Genomic DNA, 27,500 nt, shown 5'->3' with positions numbered 1-27,500 from the left:
CTAATTTACTCCCTTTTTTTATCGCCATATTCTTCCTGTACGGTATTTTGGGTCAGCAGTTTTCATTTAAGCGTAAACATCGTGGTGTTGCACCAATTCACGGTCCCTGGTCACGCATATCGAAAACTTCGCATCTAAAGTTGAAGCGTGAAGTCTCCCGGACGGAAAAAAAGGTTCAAGATTGCTATTATGTTTTCGGGTCGTCGATGACGTTCCAGAGAGGAAAGGAATGGATTTGTAAAAGCAGATGTCGTCAAGTAAGTGTTCATTTACATGTATCTGCGGGATTTTTCTGCCCTAAACGCTTCCACGACTACAGTTTATGCTCGGTCTGCATTTTACCCCAGCCTGCGTTTTACTCTTAGTCTGCAGTCTGCATTTTACACACAGTCTGCATTTTACCCCTGGTCCGCAGTCTGCAGTCTGCAGTCCGCAGTCTGCGTTTTACACTGACCGCCCTAAGAATATGTTAAGCTACAAGAGTAAACATGCCACCATCTCGTCCAATGGTAAGTCAGTATGCGTAAATAATAATGTTTTTCCTGTACGTAAGTTTTCCTGAAGTCCAAAGTCGATTTTCGCCTACCATAATGTGTCAAGTTTTTCGTAAGAAACTTCCTTACCGTTTTTCTCAATGATTTCATAGTTCGATAAAATAGTGAAATGTCATGACACTTCGTTTCAAGGAATATCTATATAGCCGATGATATTTAAGAGATCTACTTTTCCCGATGGCAAAAAGAAGCGAGGAAATGATTCGCAATCCGTCTGAAGGGCAGAGATCAAGGAACAACGCACAGCAGAGGTAACTGTTAGTTTTTTATATATATTATTATTATTGTTTAAGCTCGCCAAACATTTTATTTCCATGTAGATCATTACAAGACAATCCTGAATTGTCAATCAATTCCATTCTACTGGCGGCGCACTCTTCATCATTATCAGCGTATCAACCTTCTTTCTTGTCACTGTTTTCTGTTGGATATATATCCACAAAAATGCAAATAAGATCTGAGTATTACGTTACGGTGAACCATTGCTTACTGAGATTTCGCCAGCCCCATTTTCGGCCGGTTTTAAGTTGTTTAAGCGCGTCTTTAGACTTATATGTTATGGATAAATCTAATTTGGCAGCGAAAATATTACAACTATTTTACACGGTCTTCCTATTTTCCCGGACACGACTGGCAAAGCGGAAAAGCTTTCCTTTATATGCAAAATGAAATAAGAGACTCGAAAATGCATTGAGTCTTTAGAAGATTAGCATACGTTGTTAACAACACATAAAAAGTTGTGGATTTTACACCTGTAGCCTGGAAGGTCGTTGAGAAACTTTTCATACTTAATACGCGCTTGTAGTTAATGGTATCCTTGGAAATTTAGAAAACGTTATATTGTTCTCACTGATACGTTGTGGGGAGTAATCCTCACTTCTTGCATTATTCTTTAAGAGGAAAAGTTTCCCTCTTTCTCTAGAAATCTGCCGTTAATTTCTCTTTCAATCTGTCTGCCGCTTCTTGCACTAACTCGAAGAGTTGTCCCTTTCGGCTGAGTTACTCCTTGATGCCGAAGAGGTCTTTTTTATCCTCCACATGCTTCCTTTAGAAATGTGCCACATTCAAGTGACTCTCCGTATAAGAAAGCCCCGAATTTTACACAGAAAGAAGGCACGTGCTCTTGGACGCTATCAATCTTACACTTAAATTAAAACAGCCATGCTAAATACTCAGTTCTTTTTATTTTTAGAATACTGCGCCCAAAAACTGGAAATTTTCAGCTTTAAGGTTCTCCTTATATTAAAGCTGAGATGTAAAACAGCTCAATTCACTGCTGTAGAAACGTAAGGAAATCACTATGGACGCCCCAACACACTACAACAGCGTCGTTTGTGATTGAAGTATAACTTAACCTCGGTATCTGTCAACAGCTGTTCAAATTTGTTAAATTCCTTCTCCAAAACAGTCCCAGACAAATTAGTTGGGACACTTCCACGGAATGCACATTCCACTTCCTTCTCGCCCATCTCCTCTCTCTCCCATTGTTGTTTATCACAGTTAATTAACACACAAAATTCTGTACACAAACATTGGGAGTGCGAGAAGACAGAAAAGTCTCCTAACTGTTTCGACTGAGATTGTAGGTATATCCGTATAGGAAACAAACAGTGCTTTATAGCAAAGATTGCTCTTTGATATTGTGAGGCATAATTATAGCCCGGTTTACACGACAAGCGTTTTTAGCACGGCACGTTTAAAAGTGGACACCAGTGTCTGAAATGCAATTGCGATGGGCACCGGTACCCAAAATTTTAGGGGTGCCGGGACCATGTGAATAGGTGGTCCAGTGCCTGTTTTTTGCGGTACGGTACCCGTGGAAATTGTGGATCACTGAAATCAAGATGGCATCAAGTTTGATCAGCAAAGACAGCAAAGTAACGTGGTGTGATGAGTCAACAAAGGCACTATCTATCCAGCGAGGAAAACATCCAAATAAAAACGCTTCATTCTTGGCTAGTTGCCACAGCTAGCGCGTCTTGCAGACCTGAACATTCTGCGCCTGTAACATTATAATCCTTTTCCCAGTTGTCAAAACTCGGTTGCCATAGTAACGTCAAGGTGGACGTACACGTCACGAGGACTTCAAATGTTCTCAGATAACTTTTAGGCAAAGTGGCTAAGTTTGGTGGTCATAGCTTGAACGGTTTTGAAGTTTCTCAACTTTTTCGTGAGGGGGGTGGGGGGCGGGGGCTCCAAAAGTTCCCGGGCTGAATAGGGTTACACCACTGACAGAATGCATCAATACGCTCTTTAATTTCGATTACCCATGTCAATTTCAGCACGGCCCAAAAAAAAAAAAAAAAAATGCGGCACCCTAAAAACGTGTAAACGGACAATAGACGGGCCAAGAATGTCGGAATCGGTGCTCAAAACGCTTGTCGAGTAAGGCGCGCTTATATAAACGCTGAATAAAACCGCTGTAGTTTATCGGCCCGCTTCAGCGAAAAGACATGAGGTAAACTAAAAAATCGGCCCGTTTTTATTACTATTTTTTTTGTGTGTGTTTGTGTAATTTCCCTTTTTATTTTGGACTTTACTGTAGCCAAAATGAACAAGAACGCTCTAAAAATCGTTTAAGTCTTGCTTGCTTGGAGATTATAAAAAGAAATAAGACGCTCTAAAAGTGCTGACTCGAACTTGCTTGGAGATAAGATAAGAAATAAGGAGGCAATTAATTCTTAAGGAGCCTGTGTCCGGGCGTGGAAGCCACAGCGACCATTTTGCATGTGAGGAAGAAGAAAGAAAAATGCTAGCTAGCCAGGTTACACAGTAACCATTGACTGCCTTTGGTACATACAATAACATAAACCTATTGTCCCGGCATGGGGAACTAAGGGAGGTAACCGCGACTGCTAGGACAATAGGTATGGCGAATAATGAAGGTAAGCGACGTCAATCGCCAGCAGGGGAGGTAAGAGGGGCGAAACTTCTAAGTCACATCCAATGAACTCCGTTGAACTTGCCAAGAGGCGGGCAAAAACCAAGCAATTCTAACCAAGGTCCGCCATGCATCATGCCACCAGTGCGCGGGCCCAACACGACGGAAATTTAAGCAGTTAGTTTTTTTACGGGTCAATTATGTATGCAGTGAGAATAGTGTGTTTGTTTTTGTAGTAGTTTGAGAAATGTGTTTTTATTTTTCATACTGAAGTATTCGTTGATGTTGCCTTGGTGTCATAGATTCGCAAGGTCTCGCCTCATATTGCCTTTGGTTGTGGAAGATTCCTTGAAATTACAGTAAAATTACCTAGACATCATTGGATGAGTTTTCACTTTACATTTATAATTATTGCATTTTGTAGTATAAGTTTTTAGTAGCTTAGTATTGTTTTTGTCAACGGCTAAGGAAACGCCACAAAAGAAGAAGAAGAAGGGTGTATGCTGTGCGGTGTTTCTATTCATTGCTAAAATTTAACTTCATAAAAAAATCACGTTTAAGCAATCTCACAGCTTTTATTGGGGTTTACCCACATAATAATTGAAACTGCAATAAGCGTGTAAGTCTCTTGGCCTTTAATAACAACACCACAAACCAAATTCGAATGAAGATTTATTGTAACCGACGTGCTTGGTACTAAGAGTGTGCATACAAACAGCGTGGATTGAAAATTGTTTCGGCCAGAGAAAACTGCTGTAAAGCGGACTGCGAATAACGCGAAGAGACTTGCAAGAAACTAAACAGAACTGCGCTAAGCGCGGACCAAAAAGAACTGCCCAAACTGTACTGCAAAACTACGATATGAAAAATACGCTAGAACATGCGGAAAATAAAAACTTTAGAAACTTAGAAAGGCGCTAATGAAGATGAAGCAGCAAAGAAACGCTAACGAGGGCGCGAAAACTGACAGAAAGGAATAAACACCTAAATTAACGCCAAAAAAAAGACTAAACAAAAGGACGAAAAGAAGTATAAACTAATTTGCGTACGCAAAGGAAAAACAAATTACGCAAGAACGAATAATAGAAAAAATGTTACACCTGGATCTTACAATAATTAATGGTTAGCGAATGGGCACAAGTTCAGTTACCCAACTGTAACATTATAATCTTTTTCCCAGTTTTAAAACGGAAGGGGTGCGAAGTTTCTGACTACTTCAATTTGTAGACTGGTAGATTCTATTGGAAATGAAGTCCTACAAGCAGAGTGCGTGACAGTCAATAAAGCTACCCCTAACACATCCGTGACACATACGTGACAAATAGTTGAAGGTTAAGTCATTGATATCTCAAGTGTTTACAAAGTTCGACCTCACATCTTAACAACTGCAAAAATCTATCAAATAAGTACATATATCTGCCACAAAACGTCGATTCCTCAATTCACGAGAATATAAATTCACTTGCTTTCGAGCAACAACGTGGCTTCCTACAGGATTTTCTTCCTATAAGGTTTTTATGCCCTTCTTTATCGACGGTCTAGCTTATCAAAAATCATTTTCGGAGAAACGTGATTAAAGCTTGATCAACATAGCGCATCATTTCAATCATCGCTGAAAACAAACCGCATGATTATCGTAAGACTCATTTGCATACAATGAAAGTTTACATAGCCTCACATTCGAATATTTTTTCTTCTTTTTTCAACCACTGAAGTATTCACTTGTTCCAAAATAATCAGCTCTTTCAAGCAACAGAATTCGTACACCGACCCTTTCCGGAATATTTCTATATCTTTTGCATTAATCTTCCCTGCATGTCATTCGTCACGCCGAGGTACCCACCCCAGTTTCCACGGTCTTCGCCACGAACGCCTGCCACTGTGCCCCCCTTTTTGGGGCTCACCGACCGAAAAACAGAAACGCTTACATTTTCTGAGTCTCGCCGGTAAAGCAAGCGAGACTAAATAGTAACGTGTTAGTTACCAGCTGAGGAAAAGCATTATGAATTAAAACCGGCCTTTATAGCGGAGTTCCACGCGCGCGCGAGCGGAGCCCTAATGCTACGCCCGCCCGTACGTCTAATTCATGTAAGCCGATGTCAAGTGTCACATTAGATCATGCTCAAATTGACACTGGCCTGTCAATTATATAAGCCATGCATATGAAGATGAATTGACAGCTTTCAAAATCAGGCATCCGCTGACAAATAGCACATAACCATCTCGTGGGCTCAGGTGGAAGACTGGTCGCTTTGTGCCTACATGTAAGCTGATGTATTATGTCACCCTGACAATCATAAAAATAGGCGCTTGAGAGGCGCGTGTGACTACCTCTGAAGAGTAAAATGCATTGCAACGTTTCTCAATGATTCGTAGCGCTTTTTTAACCTTTGCCATGAATGCGAGTAACTTCGTCAAATAATGAAGAATGATCAACACATTAGCACTGTTACCATTGTTTCTTTTTCTTGTGTGACGACAGAAATGACAGCGAAAGGTGAAAGCGGGACACGTAGTCACTCCAACATGTCCTTTTTACAATGCGCTGCAAATGGTCTAGCCGCTCCTTTGCAGCCGTATGAGGATTTTCGTAAGACTTTTAAATCTTTCGTGACATTGCTTGGGAAGACTCACAAGACCTGACAGGAACCTCAGAAATTATATCTTGACCGTGCGTTGAAGTCGATATTGTAATAACAAAAACATCATTTAAAGTGAATTTTTAAAGAACAAAAACTCGAAAAGGATTCTGTTTTCTTACTACGTGTGTTGCGTATTGCGTGTCATCTGCCTGGAAAATGAACATCATTGGTGAAACATGATCCTATCAACTACTTCGTTGCCTAGCAAGTGACCGAAAGTCTACTCCAAAATTTCATTACATAATGTTGTTGATTTGGAGCGGAGAAATCTATTATACAAATATCGTGGTTTCTAGACTTTTTTTGTTTTAAGATGAGAAGTGATGATGTATTTCACTGCGTTTTCATTCGGTGAGAGACTTGTCAGAAATTAGCAGGGGGGAGGGGGGGTGGAAACAGAGGGAGGGTCACAACTTTTTGAGACTGGAGAAAAGGGAGGGGTCACGAAAAATGGCACGTTAAAAGGGGGAGGGTCATGCAAATATGTGTCCGTGAGCAGGTAGAGGTTCACCCATGGAAAAAAAAAGAAGTTCTTTATTTTGTAAAAAAAAAAACAAGGGGGAAATAGCAGAGTCGAGTGATCAGCTGTCAGAGTCAGAGTCGGACTCTTAATGCTGTCATCCAAAATGTATGTATATGGCATTACAAAGAACAGATTAGAAATATATTTTGAACTTTAATAATACTGACTCACCCTAGTGTATTGCTAGAACTAGATTTTATCATTTATACAAGAGGGGGAGGGTCATGATATTTTAGGCCAAGGTCAAGGGGAGGGTTAGCAAATTTCACTCCCATTGCAGGGATGGGTCACCTCATTTCCGAACCCAAATTTAAAACTCCCACCCTCCCTCCACCCCTGCTAATTTCTGACAAGTCCCTTACACGGCAACAAGACTTATCAAAGCAGACCACGAGGCAGCCCAGCATTTCGTTCGTCATCGAGGACTATCAACAAATCATCGTCGCGACGAACGATTCCGAAAACTGGCTATCTTTGTGTGCTGATTGGCTCCGCGGTATATTCTATTGTTACTTACTTACTTCGATGCCAATAGTGACTACTGGCGCGTGCGCAGTAGTCACAAAACGACTTTTCAACAAATTTTAATCGAAAACTCGGAAACTCGGCTAATAAGAGGTATATATTCAATTTCAGTATGATAAGAGGCATTCAACCCTCGGACGTACACGCAAAGTTATACCCCTACCCCAGGGGCGGGGGGTGGTTGAGGGAACCCTTCCCTTTTGTTTTTAGTTTTTGATATATTGCAGTATTTCGAAAAGATTTTACCTTCAGTAAAAGCCTTTGATCTTCTCGACAAGAAGAGGTATATTTTATAAGTGGTGGCACTGTTGGAAGCCAAGCCAAACATGGTCATGTTCAAGTTCAAGTTTGTTTCTTTATTTTAAAAAGAAAATTTACAAATTAACTACTCTACACGAAAATAGCAGGGCTAATCTAGGCGGGTAGAGCAAAAAAAGATAGTTTTGATACACTGAAAGTCTAAATAAAGAATAATAATAGTAATAACATGAATTACTTAATTAAATTACAGAGAGATAGAGACAAGGAAAAACAAGAATATAAAATAATAATTACAGCGAACTTGTTAACAAAGTAAGTAGAAATTTCATTAAAGTTGAAATTAAGTCTCGGACCGAGATTAAGGCTAAAGGCTTGTACAGTTCTCACTAGGTTTTCTTATTCCTCTGGGATTAATAGATGCTTCAACGTAAACGTCCTCCGTTTGCAAAAGAGATAACGCGTAAGAGTAGTGATCTTATTTCGGTAAATCTTGAGTTTTTTACTTTAATCAACTTTTTTATCCCACTTGTTATCCATGGCTTGGAAAATTGTTTCAGCTTACGTTTAGAGACCACTTTTAAGGGTGCCGGTTTATTTACAAGACTTTTTAAGGTGTTGTAAAATGTGGAGAATGCAATGTCAGCATCTTGTATTGGGCTAAACATGTTTTCATTATTTTGCTCAACTGAGGAAGTTCATGGCTAAATGGACTTTCGGAAAACCCGGAAAAATCCCTTCTTACTCTTTTGGTGTTGAATTTTTCAGTCTGCGAATGTAAAGTACAAAACTGGGAGTAATGGTCACTTATATCAGAGACAATGATACCACTAGAAACATCGAAATCGCATTTGTTAATCAATTGTCAATTAAGGTAGCTGAGTCACTATATACTCGAGTGGGTTTGTTAATGCTGGTTGGAATGTAAGAATCACTTTGCAGAGAAAGCATAAAATCCTGAGCATATCGACCGGTTTCAGCCTTGAGGAGGTTTATGTTGAAGTCACCATTACATAAATCGGCTTATTAGTAGTTATTAACTTCTCCAGAGTTTCCTCAAGCACTGAGGAGAGTTATGTTGACGATAGATTATTCAACAGATAACATTCGTTTTCTTAGCAAATTGAATTTCTACCCAGAGGGCCTGATAGCTCACTAACTTGGCCGCCATCTTAAGTTTTACCCAGAGGTAGAAATCACGTAAAAACAGATCGGAGAGAATTGGTGCTCTTTTGTCCTTGGAATGTAAAATAAAACTCAAATAAGTACGTTGTTTCATTTTATCCACAAAATTTACTTTTATCGTTGAGAAAAGTTGAAAAAACATGCATTTTCACTAAAAAATAGCCTAATCACTCACTTCTTATGACGTCATATTTCGTAATCATCCTAGTCACCAGGCTTAGCTACATAATTCCCGAAATGTGGCCTAAAATTCTTTCCAGAATTTCCCGAAAAAAGCCCCAAAATTCTTGTTAGAAATGTCTAAAAATCTCCAAAAACTCTAAAAAAAATTGGTTTTTTTTGATGGCGATATAACAAGAAAGAATGAGTTCTAATCGTAAAACATCGTTTGTTAGCAATGTTTAAAGGTTCCAAGAAACATCATTTTACAGTTGTTCATATATGTATTTATCTTCCTTTTCAAACGAATTTCCTATAGTGCTCTAGAAACTGCTGTAGTATGTGAGCGGACTGAGCCCTCTCTTGGTCGGTAGGACTACAAAAAAAAACGTTTTTGCCCGTGAAATGTTGCCAAAATGTCCGGTGAATGTTCAAATTGCTCTAAAATTCTCGAATTTGTCAATTTTTTTCTAAAATTCCCGAGATTTTCTAACATTCTTTTTGATGTCTAAAATTCCGCCCAAAAGTTCGAAATTATGCAGCCAAGCCAAAAACTTGCCTCAAAATGCGTGCGAAGGATAAACGAACAGCTACTGAAAACGTCCGGTGATGATATTTGACTTTGGCCTGACACGGTAGTACCTCATCAATTTGGCTGATTTTTGGCATGAAGTCTTAGGGCCTGTTTACATGAAGGTGGGGGACCCCAGGCAGGTGAAGTAACATGTGGCGGGTTACCCTACCTAACATGTAAACGTGATCACATTAAAATGAGAGATTGTATGGACAGGCGGGTTACCCCACTTAAGCGGGTTACCTCACCTACCTGGGGTCCCCCACCTCCATGTAAACAGGCCCTAAGAATGGTGTCCTAATTACTGAATGCATATTCTTAGGTTTGAATTCCCTTTGCGTTGAAAGATACAAGAATTACCGTTTCGACGAGGCCTCGAGGGGCCGCCACATATAGCTAAAGTGAAAGAGCTTTAGAGGAATTAATTCTGGTCCTGTCATTGAAATAACTTGATACTTTAAGCGAATACAGTTTTGGCGCCAACATGGTTGGCAGGAAAGGCTGATTTTAGAGTATAGTCAAACCTCCTTAACTCCATAAATTTGCACCTTTCCAAAAAATAAAAACCAGAAAAGATAAGATAACTTTAAAAAACTTTAACTTTAAAAATTAAAAATGTGTTATCATAAGAGTAATAAAATCAGAAAGATACTAAAAGCAGAGAACGACAAAATTAATTATTAAAACGAAGTATTTGAAACAACATATTTTGCTGCATGGCAACATCGCGATTGGCTAGTAAATAATTGACATGTTCACTTTTATCGATTATTCTATTAAAGACTTCTTCCGATAATTTTCAGAATCCAATAGGCGAATCGGGTTTAGCCCCTTAAAGAGGTCAAGACCAGCCTTAAAGGCGTTTTCGTACGTGTATTGGCAGCTGGTTCCAATATTTGATAACTCTATTGTTAAAGAAGTCACGCGCTGATCTTAATAGATGTTGAGAAGTGACATTAAGATTACGAGAACAAAACATATTGTGACCATAGTTCACAAAACCGTTGTTCTGTTCCGGTCTCCCGTAGGCATTTACAGCCACTTTTGTTGAAGACTGTTTAACAGTTTTCATTGGCAAATGTTCTGACCTTCTTTTCCCACTCCTTCATAATAAAAAAATTAAAAGACTAATACTGAAGATATCTACAAAAATACAAACACCTCGAGGCAAGGTTCATCACATACCACATAATACTTAACTCAAACAGAAACTGAGCGTCCAGTAACTAAAGGCACCTTTTCTAGGAAGAGACCCGCCCTCTTCAAACAAAGAAAACCCAAAAAGCAATTTCACCAAATAACATAAGCCGTTTAAAAGCACTCATAAATAGCTCATAAAACACAAACTCCTCATTACTTCTTTCAAAGAAGTTTTTAAAGATAAGTGACATCAAAATACGCGATTATAAAACATAAACATAAACATAAGGAAGCGATGCGACCAGTGGAATAGATATTGAAGTTGCACTTGAAAAAATACCGTATTCCCCATCCCTACAACTTGTACGAGACCTTTTTTTTGGTCAAGTTTGGCTTATAATTTTGGTATTTTGAAGACAAAAGTTTGTGAGTTGAAGATCCCAGTAACAAAAAACCGCCTAATTGTTTCCATATAAATAGAAAATTTGCTGCATACTAGTTCAGTCACCATCAGTTGCTGATATGGAAAGGAAAGTTAATCAATAACAATGATTCCCCGAAGTGGAGGTTATTATTTACCGAGCCGCGAATAGTATATACTAAAACAGTGAGATAATTGAGTACAAAAATGATGATTTTTAAATCATTTACTGTTGCCATCGATTACAATTTTGGCGAGCAAATGACCGAACGGCCGTAGCGTTTTCTGGTCGACAAAAAAAAACTTTTGAAGGCATTTGTTCAGCTCTTGCGCGAAAAATTCTTCAAAAGGAGTTGTGAATTTTTTTGTATTTAAAACCATTCTCTAAAGAACCATTAAATCTATGTTTAAGCTTACTTATGAAAATGCCAGCTAAATAACTAGACCTAATTTGGATTTGTAAACAAAAAACTTTTCACCGATTTTAAATTCAAGTCAAACAGACAAAAGCTTTACCTGTTAAAACTTCCAAACCGAATTTCGTCACCTTCTTCGTGTATTTCGGGAACAGCTTGTTTGATTATTTGTGAAATATCTTTGTTTGGTACCTCAGCAAACCGCGGGAATCCTTTTTGCTCGTAACTTACGCGAGTTTGGAGTCGCTTGCTCGGAGGAACCGGAGGTGAATCAGTGAATAGCACTGGATATCACGAGGTTGAGCAGCCAATCAGAATGCGCGAAAAACACTCTCCACTGTTTTAGTATATACTAAATGCAGTTAACAGGATACTGCAATGGGACACTGAATCTGGAAGATCAATAATAAATTAAAACAAAAAAACAAAAACAAAAGTGGACCCAACATTGATCCCCGTGGCACATCTGAACGCAGAGCACGGGGATCGGAGAAAAAGGACTGGTGCCCCACTACTTGAGTTCTATTACTGAGATAGTCCTTAAACCAGACTAACTCAATGGCTGCCATGCCATATCCGCACAGCTTTTCCAAGAGTAACTTCATGATCGACCGTGTCAAACGCGTTCCTCAAGTCTATAAATACTGCCCTTGTCAAACATCCTTGGTCCATATTTCGGCTAATAGTGTTGATAAAAGATATAACAGCAGATTCAGTCCAATGACCTCTACGAAAGCCACATTCATATTTCCAGCCAGATAATGTTGTTTCATTCTAGATCAGTTGTTCGTATTTTTACATAAGAGCTATCAGAGTGATAGCTGTCCCGTGACTAACCGGCTTTATTGGCTGCCAATACAAAGATTTGCTTTATCAACAGAGTTTATAAGGTAGAATGGCCCCCTAAGGAGATAGATAAGCTGATCGTCAGAGCAAAACGTCAGCTTCTGTATGTCCATACGGTGGTCAATCTATTACCAACTCCTTAGAAACTAACCCCTTTATTCATTTATTGGCAGCTGACTGTCATCGCGTTAAGTATTTAGAATTTGGTTATTTATTTGAAAGGAATGATGGTGCGTTTGGTGTCAAACAATTCCCAGACGGTTTTCTTATTGTTCTTCTCTGTCACAGTTGCTGTTCATCCAAGTTCATTCCATGTTTTTGGTGGTCAAGGTTCTGCAGCTGGTATATAGATGTTTTAGAGCGCTTCTTTGGTTTTTCTGGGGAAAGAATCGCAGAGCATCCGTTAATCGTCGTCTCCCTCTGTCTTGCTCTCGTTGCCGCATTTTCCGTCGGTTTTGTCTGGTTTCAGGCAGAGAACAGAACGGTGAAACTCTTTATCCCACAAAGCAGCCGGGCCATTGATGATTTAAATGTTGCCGAGAAATACTTCAGAGTGAAAGTTCGTCAAGAAATCATCCTGTTAGCGGCATCTTCTGATCATCCCAATGTTCTTTCCCCTGTTTGTCTGCGGCAGGCTTTCAAGGCACATCGCGCGACTGGGGACTACTCTGAATTCTGTGTCACCCTCTCAGGAGAGAAAGCTCGTACGGAAGACGACTGCATGATTATTAACCCGCTGGAATTTTTGCAGTATAATGAGAGCAATCTTGAGGGTAAAACCCTGGAACAGATTCAAAAAGACATAACTAAAGCGTACTTCAGCTCAAGCCCATTGATGCGGAATGGCCGTACCTTCTTATACAACTTTAAACCGACTTTTGGCGGCGTCACTTGGAAAAATGGAACCATCACAGGTGCCAAAGCATTGCAAATGGTGTATCTAATGAGGGACCCGACTGACGAAGAAGAAAATGAAAAAGTCCTCGAGTGGGAAAAGATGTTCATCGAGAAACTAGAGTCGTTAGTGGGTGCGCTTCCTTGCTTTGAAGTCCATTACTCAAGCGAGAGAAGTTTAGACGACGCTATTACAGAAAGTGGTGGCTCTGACATCAGTTTGGTGTCAATCACTTTCATTCTCATGATCACATTCTCCTGCTTTATGCTTGGCAAGTTCCTGAATCCGCTGACCGGTCACTCGTTGCTCGCAAACGCAGGAGTGTTTGCAGTGGTCCTTGGAATACTATCGGGGTTTGGTCTTGCCATGTGGTGTCGCGTTCCTTTCGTCACTATTGTGGGCGCGTTACCGTTCTTAGTTCTCGGAATTGGAGTCGATGACATGTTTATCATTGTGGATGAGCTTGATCGGCAACCACGTGATATGTCAATAACAGAAAAAGTTAAGGCTGTGATGTCGCATTCAGGAGCCACTGTTACCATGACAACCATGACTGATCTGGTGGCTTTCGCAGTTAGTACTTCTACCTCTCTTCCAGCGATAAGGTAAGTCGCATTTCTTAGTTCAGTATAAGATAATTTTTTATGATGACCTATTCATTTAGCTTTTTTATTAGTTCAATCGCCATCGTAAAAAAACCTTAACAACTAAACCTTAACTTTAATATCACTTAGGGATTACTAATGAGGTTGTCCCTTTTTCCTACAATTATCTCATGAATGACATTGTTATTGCTAAATCAGCCTCCACCAAATATCTTGGAGTAAATATAACTCATAATCTTAATTGGAATCAACATTGTGATGATGTTTGCAGTAAGGCTAATAGCACGCTTGGTCTGCTCAGAAGGGTGTTGTCGGATCTTTCCACGGATGTCAAATCCAAGGCATACACTACCCTTGTGCGTCCTCAACTAGAGTATGCTTGCTCTGTGTGGAACCCGTTTACAAAACAGAAAATTCCCCAAACCGAACTAATTAAGCATAGAGCAGCAAGGTTCGTTTTAAGAGACTACTCAAATTTTAGTCATGTTACTCCCATGTTAAAACAGCTTGGTTGGGACACTCTTGAACAAAGCAGACTTTCGTACCAATTATCAATGTTTTCTAAAATCCAACAAGTTTTAGTTGGTATCTCCCTTCCATCTCAAGTATATTCACTAACAAGGGCTTCTCGGGCCCCCAATGCATTCCCTTTTTGTCATTTTCAATCTAGTTGTAACGTCTATAAATATTCGTTCTACCCAAGTTCAATAGTAGCCTGGAATATGTTATCTTTAACTACTGATATTTTTCCCCTCACTAATGGAATAATGCCCACAATAAGTTCCATGATTAGGTTATTATAATAATATTAAATTTTAGTATAGACAAAATCTTGTAAATATTAATTTTATAATATAAATTTCTATTTTAGACTTGACATGTAAATTTTTCTTTTATCCATAATCATTTATTTATTTATTTTTATCTCCTAGTATAGTGTACACAGTTTTAGGAGTATCCCTTTATTAAACATTTAGGAAAAACCCAATTGTAATCTTCCTTAAAAGGACAGTGAAATCGCCGTTTTTGTAAATCTCTTTGCATCCTGAATTTGTTAAGGAACAGGAAAAATGTTATTAATGAATAACGTGAATCGATTGAGATAAGAATGTTTTTAAAAATGAACAGTAAAACAGTTATGAGATTTGTCTGAAAAATTGTGCAGATCCCAGAGGGTGTTATAAATCTCGGCCGCATAATTCTTCATAACATACTTAGCCTCATCCAATAATTGCTAGTTAACTAGAGCGTTAAATTTAGCAGCCGCATTTTTGTGATACACAGTTTTGAGACTCTAATTTTTTTGTCAGGTATTTCTGTATCTATGCGGCTTTGACAGTAACCTTCTCCTACGTAATGATCATAACGTTTTTCGTGGCCATCATGACATACGACGTCAAGAGAATAAAATCTGGTCGACGAGACTTGTTACCATTCTGCCATGCCCATCCGCCGAAGGACGGTGCGCCAGCCTGGGATGAGCCAATCCCTCAGTTATCGAATCGCGCTATGGAGGTCTGGGGCAGATTTCTTACCCATCCAGTGACAAAGATGGTTGTTGTCGTTTTATCGCTAGGCTTACTCGGCGCTGGAATATACGGAGTTACTAAAGTAGATGAAAAATTTGACAGAAGTATCCTGGCGAAGGATGATTCGTACTTAAGACGATTTTTGACTGCTGTAAAAGAACATTTCGAACTGTCAGTCGAGGTCAGCATTGTAGAAACTGGGAAAATAAGTTATGACAAATCGTCTTCACAGGAAGCTATCAAAAACCTAACAAACATTGTCAACGGCAACGAACATTACTTTGACCATACTCTATCGTGGATGGACCATTTTTCAAAGTTTGCCAACATGTCTAACATCAGCACTACAGGACGAGCATTTTTGCCTGGGTTGAAAGCCTTCCTCAGACAACCAGAGTTTTCATTCTTCCGTCAAGATCTGAAGTTTTCCCCTAATGGTTCTACACTAGAGGCCTCGCGCATTCTCGCTTTCATGAAAAGCAACGGCGAGTCTACTTTCCAAAAAAATGCTATGCAAACCCTTCGCGACGATCTTGAATCAAAGTCCAAACTCGGAGTCTTCCCTATTACACGAGCGTTTATTTTCTTTGAGCTGTACGCGATCACATCACGTGAAACTTTGCGTAACCTCATAATCGCTTCTATAACAGTCTTTGTTATCACCAGTCCCTTCTTGGTAGATTGCACAGTGGCAATCCTGGTGTTGTTCAATTTCACCGCCCTGATCTGCGAGCTGTTTGGATTAATGGTTATTTGGGAAGTGTCGCTCAACGGTGTGTCCATGGTAAATCTTGTTATGGCTATTGGTTTTGCAGTTGACTACAGCGCACACATTGCCCATGCGTACGTGATGTCCAACAAGTTGTCAGCAAATGACCGAGTGGTAGATGCTCTGCGTACTCTGGGTGCTAGTGTACTCATGGGAGGTAAGTCAAAATGATTAATCATGCAAAGAATGTTAAATTTTGAGAGTCAGATTGGAGGCTTCCTGAGTGTACAACTAACGAACTACTGCATTATCCTGCATATTAATTTACTGAAAATGTCCTGGGGAAAACGCTGGAAATGGCATTTCCGAGACCCTAAATTTAGGAATTTTCTAAGGGAGCATGCTCCCAGACCCCCCTAGGTATGGCCGTCTTCGGCGTTAAAACTTTTATTCCGCGCGTGCCTACACCTTCAAAATCTCACGTTACGCCCATGACTAAAATCCTGGAGTTAAGGACAGTTATCGTTTCATTCCAACCTCACTCGTGATCTTTTCTAATTCTAATTCTAATAGCATAATCTACAAAGGGAAATTAATTTAGGCCTTGTTTAATTTGAACTTAGAAGGATTCATTTCTAATCGTCATTATTTTATGGAAAATCAAGAGGGTGGCAAGTATTAAAAGTATTTAAAGAACGACAACTGCCTAGAAACCATAGACGACCTAAGCAGCAACTTCTCCGTCATAAGAAGTGAAATGGAAAACTAGACTGTCTGATTTATGAAGTGCTGTTTATTCAGGAGAAGAAACCAAGGTGAAACACAATCAGATCCCATTCGGGCAAAACTGTTTGACATATTTTCAGCATTTTTATTTACACGTGCAAACTTGTTACTTTTGCTCTCTAGGTTGTTAAGTCGCTACAAAATGCATGCATGAATGTTTTGTTTCACTTTCTTGTTTTTTCAGGTTTCAGTACCTTCCTTGGAGTAATCGTACTTGCATTTGCTAAAGCCGAGGTATTCCGAATTTTTTTCCGAATGTTCTTTGGAATCGTTGGGTTTGGCCTTATTCACGGTCTGTGCATTTTGCCTGTTTATATGTCTTTGCTTTGTCGGGGGCGGGCTGTTACCATATCTCCCTCAGAGAGAGTGAGCCTGGAAGCAGAAAGAAGCAGAAGCAGAAGCCCTGAGAACAGTCCTGCAGGTAATGACCCTTCTTTGAAGATGTCTGAGCAAGAAAACTGCAACGAGGAACCTCCCAATGAGGATACACGGAAAGGAACCACCTTGATGGGAATTTCGAACAAAGGCATGGAAACGGATGACGAGGAGTTGGCTATTTCGTCAGAGGAAGGCAACGAAGCCACGCAGGCAACCAACAAGAATGAAGAGCAACACATAGTTACAACAGGTGAAAATTCCTCTAATAGAGGTGACATTGAAACAGTCTCCACAAAGTTATAATCTATTATATGGATTGAAAAGCAAATCCGGCAAGGCTTAAATAGTTTTTTCATTCGCAATTCTTTGCGTGTGTTCAGGGAAGAGACAGATATTTCGGGTTACTTAATTTTTTGTTTTTATTCTGTAGTACCAGAAACTCATAAGGGGTTAAAACGTGTAAATCTTATATGTTTGCTTTGTCCGATGCTCGTGATTATTCATTTTAGAAAGTACCATATTTGGAACGAGAAGAAGAGATAACTGACCAATCAAACTTCGTAAACAACGTGACGTAATTTTCCTTCAGGTTCCCGCGCCCGCTTAAAAAAATGGCCGACAAACGGGGGAAAAACTCAAGAAAGCCGAGAGAACTTTCAAAGGTTGAAACCAGGAATATTACCGAAACACTGAACAGGATATTATTGCTTTACCACCCGGGCCAAACGTAACAGTATGAAACCCATTGACGGCCTCGCAACTTCTTGAAGTTGTCACTTCAAAAAACGATGCCTCGTTGACCCTCTGCACAGTAAACTTATACTGCAAATAGGCTTTTAAATTTCTTATGTTAAAAGTCTAGAATAAACAGTGAAAAATATTTTCGAATAAAATTCATTAGCTGCGTATCGAAAGTGTCCAAAACCTGAACCTGACATCTTCGCAAAAAGTGATGCTTGTAATGAATGTGAGAAGCATTTTAAAAGATTAAATTAAACTTAGATGTTGTAGTCACGTGGTGTTTTGAGCTAATTTTATGAATGAACAAACTCAAAACAATAGACAGAGAAGCCGTTTCTTGAAAATTTTATTCAAAGTCCAAAAAGTTAATCCTTCAAAGCAATTCGGAAAACTATATGGATCGTGGATCCGTTCACGCAAGTGAAATCGGCTAAGCACATGGCAAAATTCAGCACAAAATCCATCTCAAATCAGGGCACATTTTGTAATTTTTCTTTAGCACCGAAGAGAAAAATTTATAAAACGTCTATGAAACATTTAAAAATACATAAATTCCCTTTCAAAAACGTAATTGTCTTGGCCATAGAGTGCAAAATGTACCTGAAAATTCAGCAAAATCTTCGCTGACTTGGTTGCATTTCAAAACAGACCATGCGCTCCGTCGTGAAGAAAACAAGGTTGAATTCCTCGAAGGACGATTTCTTGATAAAAAGCTTCCCTTTCTCCACAAAAAGAAAACTGAGCGTTCTTTTGAACTTTCTCTTTCCATTTGTTGTCCTTTAACGGTGTATGTTTAACCTTGAAATGCAGAAGTCTTGTCTTAAAACATCTGCATGGTGATCGCTCAGCAGCCATTTTGTTGAAAATGGATATCCGTCACTAAGATTTCCAAATATGGTCAAAATGAATAGTCACAAGCATTGAACGCGAGTTACACGTTTCAATCCCTTATGGGTTTCTGGTGGTACCTAAGCCTAGAAACACCCAATTATTAGAAGTATCTACGATTTCTCGCTCGTGAGAGGAACAGTTAACATGAAAATCAACATTCGCACTGAAATGATCGTTATTGAAAAAAGCCTTAAAGGTTGCTATTTAAGCAACAGAAAACGTTTTCCGTGTTTGCATAGCCTGATATAAACACGAGAGGGGTTGGGAGAATTCGAGAATTCTCCCAACGCCTCGAGTGTTTATATCAGGCTATGCAAACACAGGAAAAACGTTTTCTATTGCTTTTATAAACTAACTTTCCCGAGAAAAAACGCAAACCTCTTTGTTATGGCACTGATTAAAAGAGGAATTCTTACCATTACCATAGACATTACCATATCTCCCTCAGTGAGAGTGAGCCTGGAAGCAGAAAGAAGCAGAAGCAGAAGCAGAAGCCAGAAAGATGAGACTAGCCAAAATTTGCCTGAGGCGGACATTGGTAGTGAAAACAGTCCTGCAGGTAATGACTCTTCTTTGAAGACGTCTGAGCAAGAAAACTGCAACGAGGAACCTCCCAATGAGGATACACGGAAAGGAACCACCTTGATGGGAATTTCGAACAAAGGCATGGAAACGGATGACGAGGAGTTGGCTATTTCGTCAGAGGAAGGCAACGAAGCCACGCAGGCAACCAACAAGAATGAAGAGCAACACATAGTTACAACAGGTGAAAATTCCTCTAATAGAGGTGACATTGAAACAGTCTCCACAAAGTTATAATCTATTATATGGATTGAAAAGCAAATCCGGCAAGGCTTGAGTAGTCTTTTCATTCGCAGTTCTTTGCGTGTGTTCAGGGAAGAGACAGATATTTCGGGTTACTTAATTTTTTATTTTATTCTGTGGTACCGGAAACTCATAAGGGGTTGAAACGTGTAACTCTCATATGTTTGCTTTGTCCGATGCTCGTGATTATTCATTTTAGAAAGTACCATATTTGGAACGAGAAGAAGAGATAACTGACCAATCAAACTTCGTAAACAACGTGACGTAATTTTCCTTCAGGTTCCCGCGCCCGCTTAAAAAATGGCCGACATACGGGGGAGAAACTCCCGAAAGCCGAGAGAGCTTTCAAAGGTTGAAACCAGGAATATTACCGAAACACTGAACAGGATATTATTGCTTTACCACCCGGGCCAAACGTAACAGTATGAAACCCATTGACGGCCTCGCAACTTCTTGAAGTTGTCACTTCAAAAAACGATGCCTCGTTGACCCTCTGCACAGTAAACTTATACTGCAAATAGGCTTTTAAAATTCTTATGTTAAAAGTCTAGAATAAACAGTGAAAAATATTTTCGAATAAAATTCATTAGCTGCGTATCGAAAGTGTCCAAAACCTGCACCTGACATCTTCGCAAAAAGTGATGCTTGAAATGAATGTGAGAAGCATTTTAAAAGATTAAATTAAACTTAGATGTTGTAGTCACGATAGTGTTTTGAGCTAATTTTATGAATGAACAAACTCAAAACAATAGACAGAGAAGCCGTTTCTTGAAAATTTTTATTCAAAGTCCAAAAAGTCCTAATCTTCAAAGCAATTCGGAAAACTATATGGATCGTGGATCCGTTCACGCAAGTGAAATCGGCTAAGCACATGGCAAAATTCAGCACAAAATCCATCTCAAATCAGGGCACATTTTGTAATTTTTCTTTAGCACCGAAGAGAAAAATTTATAAAACGTCTATGAAACATTTAAAAATACATAAATTCCCTTTCAAAGACGTAATTGTCTTGGCCATAGAGTGCAAAATGTACCTGAAAATTCAGCAAAATCTTCGCTGACTTGGTTGCATTTCAAAACAGACCATGCGCTCCGTCGTGAAGAAAACAAGGTTGAATTCCTCGAAGGACGATTTCTTGATAAAAAGCTTCCCTTTCTCCACAAAAAGAAAACTGAGCGTTCTTTTGAACTATCTCTTTCCATTTGTTGTCTTTTAACGGTGTATGTTTAACCTTGAAATGCAGAACTCTTGTCTTAAAACATCTGCATGGTGATCGCTCAGCAGCCATTTTGTTGAAAATGGATATCCGTCACTAAGATTTCCAAATATGGTCAAAATGAATATTCACAAGCATTGAACGCGAGTTACACGTTTCAATCCCTTATGGGTTTCTGGTGGTACCTAAGCCTAGAAACACCCAATTATTAGAAGTATCTACGATTTCTCGCTCGTGAGAGGAACAGTTAACATGAAAAACAACATTCGCACTGAAAGGATTGTTATTGAAAAAAGCCTTAAAGGTTGCTATTTAAGCAACAGAAAATGTTTTCCGTGTTTGCATAGCCTGATATAAACACGAGAGGGGTTGGGAGAATTCGAGAATTCTCCCAACGCCTCGAGTGTTTATATCAGGCTATGCAAACACAGGAAAAACGTTTTCTATTGCTTTTATAAACTAACTTTCCCGAGGAAAAACGCAAAACTCTTTGTTATGGCACTGATTAAAAGAGAAATTCTTACCATTACCATAGACATTACCATGTCTCCCTCAGTGAGAGTGAGCCTGGAAGCAGAAAGAAGCAGAAGCAGAAGCAGAAACCAGAAAGATGAGACTAGCCAAAATTTGCCTGAGGCGGACATTGGTAGTGAAAACAGTCCTGCAGGTAATGACCCTTCTTTGAAGATGTCTGAGCAAGAAAACTGCAACGAGGAACCTCCCAATGAGGATACACGGAAAGGAACCACCTTGATGGGAATTTCGAACAAAGGCATGGAAACGGATGACGAGGAGTTGGCTATTTCGTCAGAGGAAGGCAACGAAGCCACGCAGGCAACCAACAAGAATGAAGAGCAACACATAGTTACAACAGGTGAAAATTCCTCTAATAGAGGTGACATTGAAACAGTCTCCACAAAGTTATAATCTATTATATGGATTGAAAAGCAAATCCGGCAAGGCTTAAATAGTTTTTTCATTCGCAATTCTTTGCGTGTGTTCAGGGAAGAGACAGATATTTCGGGTTACTTAATTTTTTGTTTTTATTCTGTAGTACCAGAAACTCATAAGGGGTTAAAACGTGTAAATCTTATATGTTTGCTTTGTCCGATGCTCGTGATTATTCATTTTAGAAAGTACCATATTTGGAACGAGAAGAAGAGATAACTGACCAATCAAACTTCGTAAACAACGTGACGTAATTTTCCTTCAGGTTCCCGCGCCCGCTTAAAAAATGGCCGACATACGGGGGAGAAACTCCCGAAAGCCGAGAGAGCTTTCAAAGGTTGAAACCAGGAATATTACCGAAACACTGAACAGGATATTATTGCTTTACCACCCAGGCCAAACGTAACAGTATGAAACCCATTGACGGCCTCGCAACTTCTTGAAGTTGTCACTTCAAAAAACGATGCCTCGTTGACCCTCTGCACAGTAAACTTATACTGCAAATAGGCTTTTAAAATTCTTATGTTAAAAGTCTAGAATAAACAGTGAAAAATATTTTCGAATAAAATTCATTAGCTGCGTATCGAAAGTGTCCAAAACCTGAACCTGACATCTTCGCAAAAAGTGATGCTTGAAATGAATGTGAGAAGCATTTTAAAAGATTAAATTAAACTTAGATGTTGTAGTCACGATAGTGTTTTGAGCTAATTTTATGAATGAACAAACTCAAAACAATAGACAGAGAAGCCGTTTCTTGAAAATTTTTATTCAAAGTCCAAAAAGTCCTAATCTTCAAAGCAATTCGGAAAACTATATGGATCGTGGATCCGTTCACGCAAGTGAAATCGGCTAAGCACATGGCAAAATTCAGCACAAAATCCATCTCAAATCAGGGCACATTTTGTAATTTTTCTTTAGCACCGAAGAGAAAAATTTATAAAACGTCTATGAAACATTTAAAAATACATAAATTCCCTTTCAAAAACGTAATTGTCTTGGCCATAGAGTGCAAAATGTACCTGAAAATTCAGCAAAATCTTCGCTGACTTGGTTGCATTTCAAAACAGACCATGCGCTCCGTCGTGAAGAAAACAAGGTTGAATTCCTCGAAGGACGATTTCTTGATAAAAAGCTTCCCTTTCTCCACAAAAAGAAAACTAAGCATTCTTTTGAACTATCTCTTTCCATTTGTTGTCTTTTAACGGTGTATGTTTAACCTTGAAATGCAGAACTCTTGTCTTAAAACATCTGCATGGTGATCGCTCAGCAGCCATTTTGTTGAAAATGGATATCCGTCACTAAGATTTCCAAATATGGTCAAAATGAATATTCACAAGCATTGAACGCGAGTTACACGTTTCAATCCCTTATGGGTTTCTGGTGGTACCTAAGCCTGGAAACACCCAATTATTAGAAGTATCTACGATTTCTCGCTCGTGAGAGGAACAGTTAACATGAAAAGCAACATTCGCACTGAAAGGATTGTTATTGAAAAAAGCCTTAAAGGTTGCTATTTAAGCAACAGAAAACGTTTTCCGTGTTTGCATAGCCTGATATAAACACGAGAGGGGTTGGGAGAATTCGAGAATTCTCCCAACGCCTCGAGTGTTTATATCAGGCTATGCAAACACAGGAAAAAAGTTTTCTATTGCTTTTATAAACTAACTTTCCCGAGGAAAAACGCAAAACTCTTTGTTATGGCACTGATTAAAAGAGAAATTCTTACCATTACCATAGACATTACCATATCTCCCTTAGTGAGAGTGAGCCTGGAAGCAGAAAGAAGCAGAAGCAGAAGCAGAAACCAGAAAGATGAGACTAGCCAAAATTTGCCTGAGGCGGACATTGGTAGTGAAAACAGTCCTGCAGGTAATGACCCTTCTTTGAAGATGTCTGAGCAAGAAAACTGCAACGAGGAACCTTCCAATGAGGATACACGGAAAGGAACCACCTTGATGGGAATTTCGAACAGAGGCATGAAAACGGATGACGAGGAGTTGGCTATTTCGTCAGAGGAAGGCAACGAAGCCACGCAGGCAACCAACAAGAATGAAGAGCAACACATAGTTACAACAGGTGAAAATTCCTCTAATAGAGGTGACATTGAAACAGTCTCCACAAAGTTATAATCTATTATATGGATTGAAAAGCAAATCCGGCAAGGCTTGAGTAGTCTTTTCATTCGCAGTTCTTTGAGTGTGTTCAGGGTAGAGACAGATATTTCGGGTTACTTAATTTTTTATTTTTATTCTGTGGTACCGGAAACTCATAAGGGGTTGAAACGTGTAACTCTCATATGTTTGCTTTGTCCGATGCTCGTGATTATTCATTTTAGAAAGTACCATATTTGGAACGAGAAGAAGAGATAACTGACCAATCAAACTTCGTAAACAACGTGACGTAATTTTCCTTCAGGTTCCCGCGCCCGCTTAAAAAATGGCTGACAAACGGGGGAGAAACTCCCGAAAGCCGAGAGAGCTTTCAAAGGTTGAAACCAGGAATATTACCGAAACACTGAACAGGATATTATTGCTTTACCACCCGGGCCAAACGTAACAGTATGAAACCCATTGACGGCCTCGCAACTTCTTGAAGTTGTCACTTCAAAAAACGATGCCTCGTTGACCCTCTGCACAGTAAACTTATACTGCAAATAGGCTTTTAAAATTCTTATGTTAAAAGTCTAGAATAAACAGTGAAAAATATTTTCGAATAAAATTCATTAGCTGCGTATCGAAAGTGTCCAAAACCTGAACCTGACATCTTCGCAAAAAGTGATGCTTGAAAAGAATGTGAGAAGCATTTTAAAAGATTAAATTAAACTTAGATGTTGTAGTCACGATAGTGTTTTGAGCTAATTTTATGAATGAAGAAACTCAAAACAATAGACAGAGAAGCCGTTTCTTGAAAATTTTTATTCAAAGTCCAAAAAGTCCTAATCTTCAAAGCAATTCGGAAAACTATATGGATCGTGGATCCGTTCACGCAAGTGAAATCGGCTAAGCACATGGCAAAATTCAGCACAAAATCCATCTCAAATCAGGGCACATTTTGTAATTTTTCTTTAGCACCGAAGAGAAAAATTTATAAAACGTCTATGAAACATTTAAAAATACATAAATTCCCTTTCAAAAACGTAATTGTCTTGGCCATAGAGTGCAAAATGTACCTGAAAATTCAGCAAAATCTTCGCTGACTTGGTTGCATTTCAAAACAGACCATGCGCTCCGTCGTGAAGAAAACAAGGGTGAATTCCTCGAAGGACGATTTCTTGATGAAAAGCTTCCCTTTCTCCACAAAAAGAAAACTGAGCGTTCTTTTGAACTTTCTCTTTCCATTTGTTGTCTTTTAACGGTGTATGTTTAACCTTGAAATGCAGAACTCTTGTCTTAAAACATCTGCATGGTGATCGCTCAGCAGCTCTTTTGTTGAAAATGGATATCCGTCACTAAGATTTCCAAATATGGTCAAAATGAATATTCACAAGTATTGAACGCGAGTTACACGTTTCAATCCCTTATGGGTTTCTGGTGGTACCTAAGCCTAGAAACACCCAATTATTAGAAGTATCTACGATTTCTCGCTCGTGAGAGGAACAGTTAACATGAAAATGAACATTTGCACTGAAAGGATTGTTATTGAAAAAAGCCTTAAAGGTTGCTATTTAAGCAACAGAAAACGTTTTCCGTGTTTGCATAGCCTGATATAAACACGAGAGGGGTTGGGAGAATTCGAGACAGTTATGCAAACCCGAGACGAAGTCGAGGGTTTGCATAACTGTCGAGAATTCTCCCAGCGCCTCGAGTGTTTATATCAGGCTATGCAAACACAGGAAAAAAGTTTTCTATTGCTTTTATAAACTAACTTTCCTGAGAAAAAACGCAAAACTCTTTGTTATGGCACTGATTAAAAGAGAAATTCTTACCAGTATTTGCTTGTGTGTGTTTCATTATTACAGAGTTTAGAGCATAAATAAGTTATTTTCGGCACGCAGATTAGAAAATAAATAATATTTACATTCTCCAAACATACTTCCCTTGTTTCTAAAAATTTCATGGTAATCACTGTCTGTATTTTCTTCATTACGAGCCAATATAGTTGCAGCTGCAGTCGAATCCCGCTTAATACAAACACCTCATTATTACGAAAAGTTTGCTTTGTCCCTGGGGAAAGAAAGCCCTCACATTTTCTCCAAATTCAACCCGCTTAATACGGGTACTCTCTATGCTCCCCTCAGTGTTCATATTAAGGGTGATTGATTGCATTAAATTAGTTCCGTATATAGGTTTAAAGTTATGGCCCTTACTTTATCGCTGGAAACGAGGAAGACGTACTAACAGCGAATGCCACAAGATCCGTCACAGTTGTCATGGTAACAGTGGCTCCTGAATGCGACATCACAGCCTTAATCTTTTCTGTTACTGACATGTCCCGTGGCTGTCGATCAAGTTCATCTACTAGAATGAGCATGTCATCGATTCCAATCCCAAGAACCAAAAACGGCAACACGCCCATGAAACTGACGAAAGGAACGCGACACAACATGGCAAGGCCAAAGCCGGATAGTATTCCAAGGGCCACAGCAAACACTCCTGCGTTAGCGAGCAACGAGTGACCAGTCAGCGGATTCAGGAACTTGCCGAGCATGACGCAAGCAAATGTGATCATTAGCGTAAAAGTGATTGATACCAGAGTGATGTCAGAGCCGCTGCTTTCAGTAATAGCATCGTCCTGGCTTCTCTCGCTTGAGTAATGGACTTTAAAACAGGAAAAAGTACCGTCTAACGACTCCAGTTTGTCGATGAACTTCTTCTCCCACTCCAGAACTTTATCAATTTCTTTCTGGTCGCTAAAGTCATTCATTAGATACACCATTTGCAGTGCTGTGGCTCTTTTGATGGTTCTGTCTGGTGGCGTGGTGCCACCAAAAGTGCGTTTAAAGTTGTAAGAGAAGGTCGGGCCATTTCGTGTCAAAGGGCTTGAGTTGTCATAGGCTTTTGTTATTTTCCCTAGAATCTCATCCAGGGTTTTGTTATCGAGGTTGCTCTCATTAAACTGAAAAAATTCCAGCGGGTTAATTATCATGCAGTCGTCCTGTGTCTTTGCTTTGTCTCCTGACAGCGTGACACAGAATTGAGAGTATGATTCTAACTCCATAACTGCACGATGTGCCTTGAAAGCCTCCCGCTGACAATCCGGAGCTAGGACATTCAGATGATCAGGAGACGCCGTTAAAAGGACGATTTCCTCACGAGCTTTTAATCGGAAGTATTTCTCGGCCCTGTTTAGATCCTCCATAGAACGGCTACCTTGAGGAATATATAGATCTACTCCTCTGTTTTTTGCTTTGAACCAGACAAAACCCACTGAACATACACTTACAAATACGAGACGTGCTGAGATGATAATTAGCGGGTGCTTTGCGATTCCTTCGCCAAACCAACCAAAGAAACGTCCCAGTCGAGTCATAAACCAACTACAGAACCTTGACCACCAGAAACATGGGCTGAACTTGGATGCACAGTAACCACTGGGAAGAAAAAACAAACTGTCTAGTAAAAGAATTCTCTGAAACGTTTGCGATAAAGGCGCTTTCAGATTGCCGATTGCTTACCCTCCTTTATGAACTCAACAAATTTTCTCTTGTTGAATGACTTCGAGGTAGCTCGCTCAGAGAGCGCAGCAATCGGCTATAAAAAGCTTGAAATTTGGCGAAAAAACTCACCACCTTTGTAGTTTTTCATTGGAAAAATCGTTATTCGTAAGTGTGAAAAACATTGTTTTTTCCTCTGAGTAACCAGAAAAAATATATCGACTTAATAGCTTTTCATTGGGTATATCTCCCGGGGTATA

At 39.4% G+C, this 27,500-nt stretch overlaps 2 protein-coding genes across 2 annotated transcripts in view; one reads left to right on the top strand and one right to left on the bottom strand.

Moving 5' to 3' along the window:
- LOC140932875 (uncharacterized) overlaps window positions 1–25,577 on the top strand; it is a 30,626-nt gene extending 5,049 nt beyond the window's left edge. Inside the window, exons 2-7 of the mRNA XM_073382374.1 lie at window positions 12,413–13,624; window positions 14,935–16,079; window positions 16,833–17,276; window positions 19,086–19,424; window positions 21,235–21,573; window positions 23,406–25,577. Of these exons, the coding sequence (XP_073238475.1) occupies window positions 12,413–13,624; window positions 14,935–16,079; window positions 16,833–17,276; window positions 19,086–19,424; window positions 21,235–21,573; window positions 23,406–23,776 (3,850 nt within the window). The 3' untranslated portion in view covers window positions 23,777–25,577. The remainder of the gene's footprint in view (window positions 1–12,412; window positions 13,625–14,934; window positions 16,080–16,832; window positions 17,277–19,085; window positions 19,425–21,234; window positions 21,574–23,405) is intronic.
- A 372-nt stretch (window positions 25,578–25,949) lies between these two features.
- Window positions 25,950–26,945, bottom strand: LOC140932864 (patched domain-containing protein 3-like). Its single transcript, XM_073382368.1, has one exon. The coding sequence runs from the start codon at window positions 26,943–26,945 to the stop codon at window positions 25,950–25,952; it is 996 nt and encodes a 331-aa protein (XP_073238469.1).
- Window positions 26,946–27,500: the final 555 nt, after the last annotated feature.

Source organism: Porites lutea, chromosome 1 (assembly GCF_958299795.1).
Source record: "Porites lutea chromosome 1, jaPorLute2.1, whole genome shotgun sequence".
Lineage (NCBI taxonomy): Eukaryota > Metazoa > Cnidaria > Anthozoa > Scleractinia > Poritidae > Porites > Porites lutea.
The sequence above is the reverse complement of the archived record's forward strand: the minus strand, read 5'-3'. Positions and strand labels throughout refer to the sequence as shown.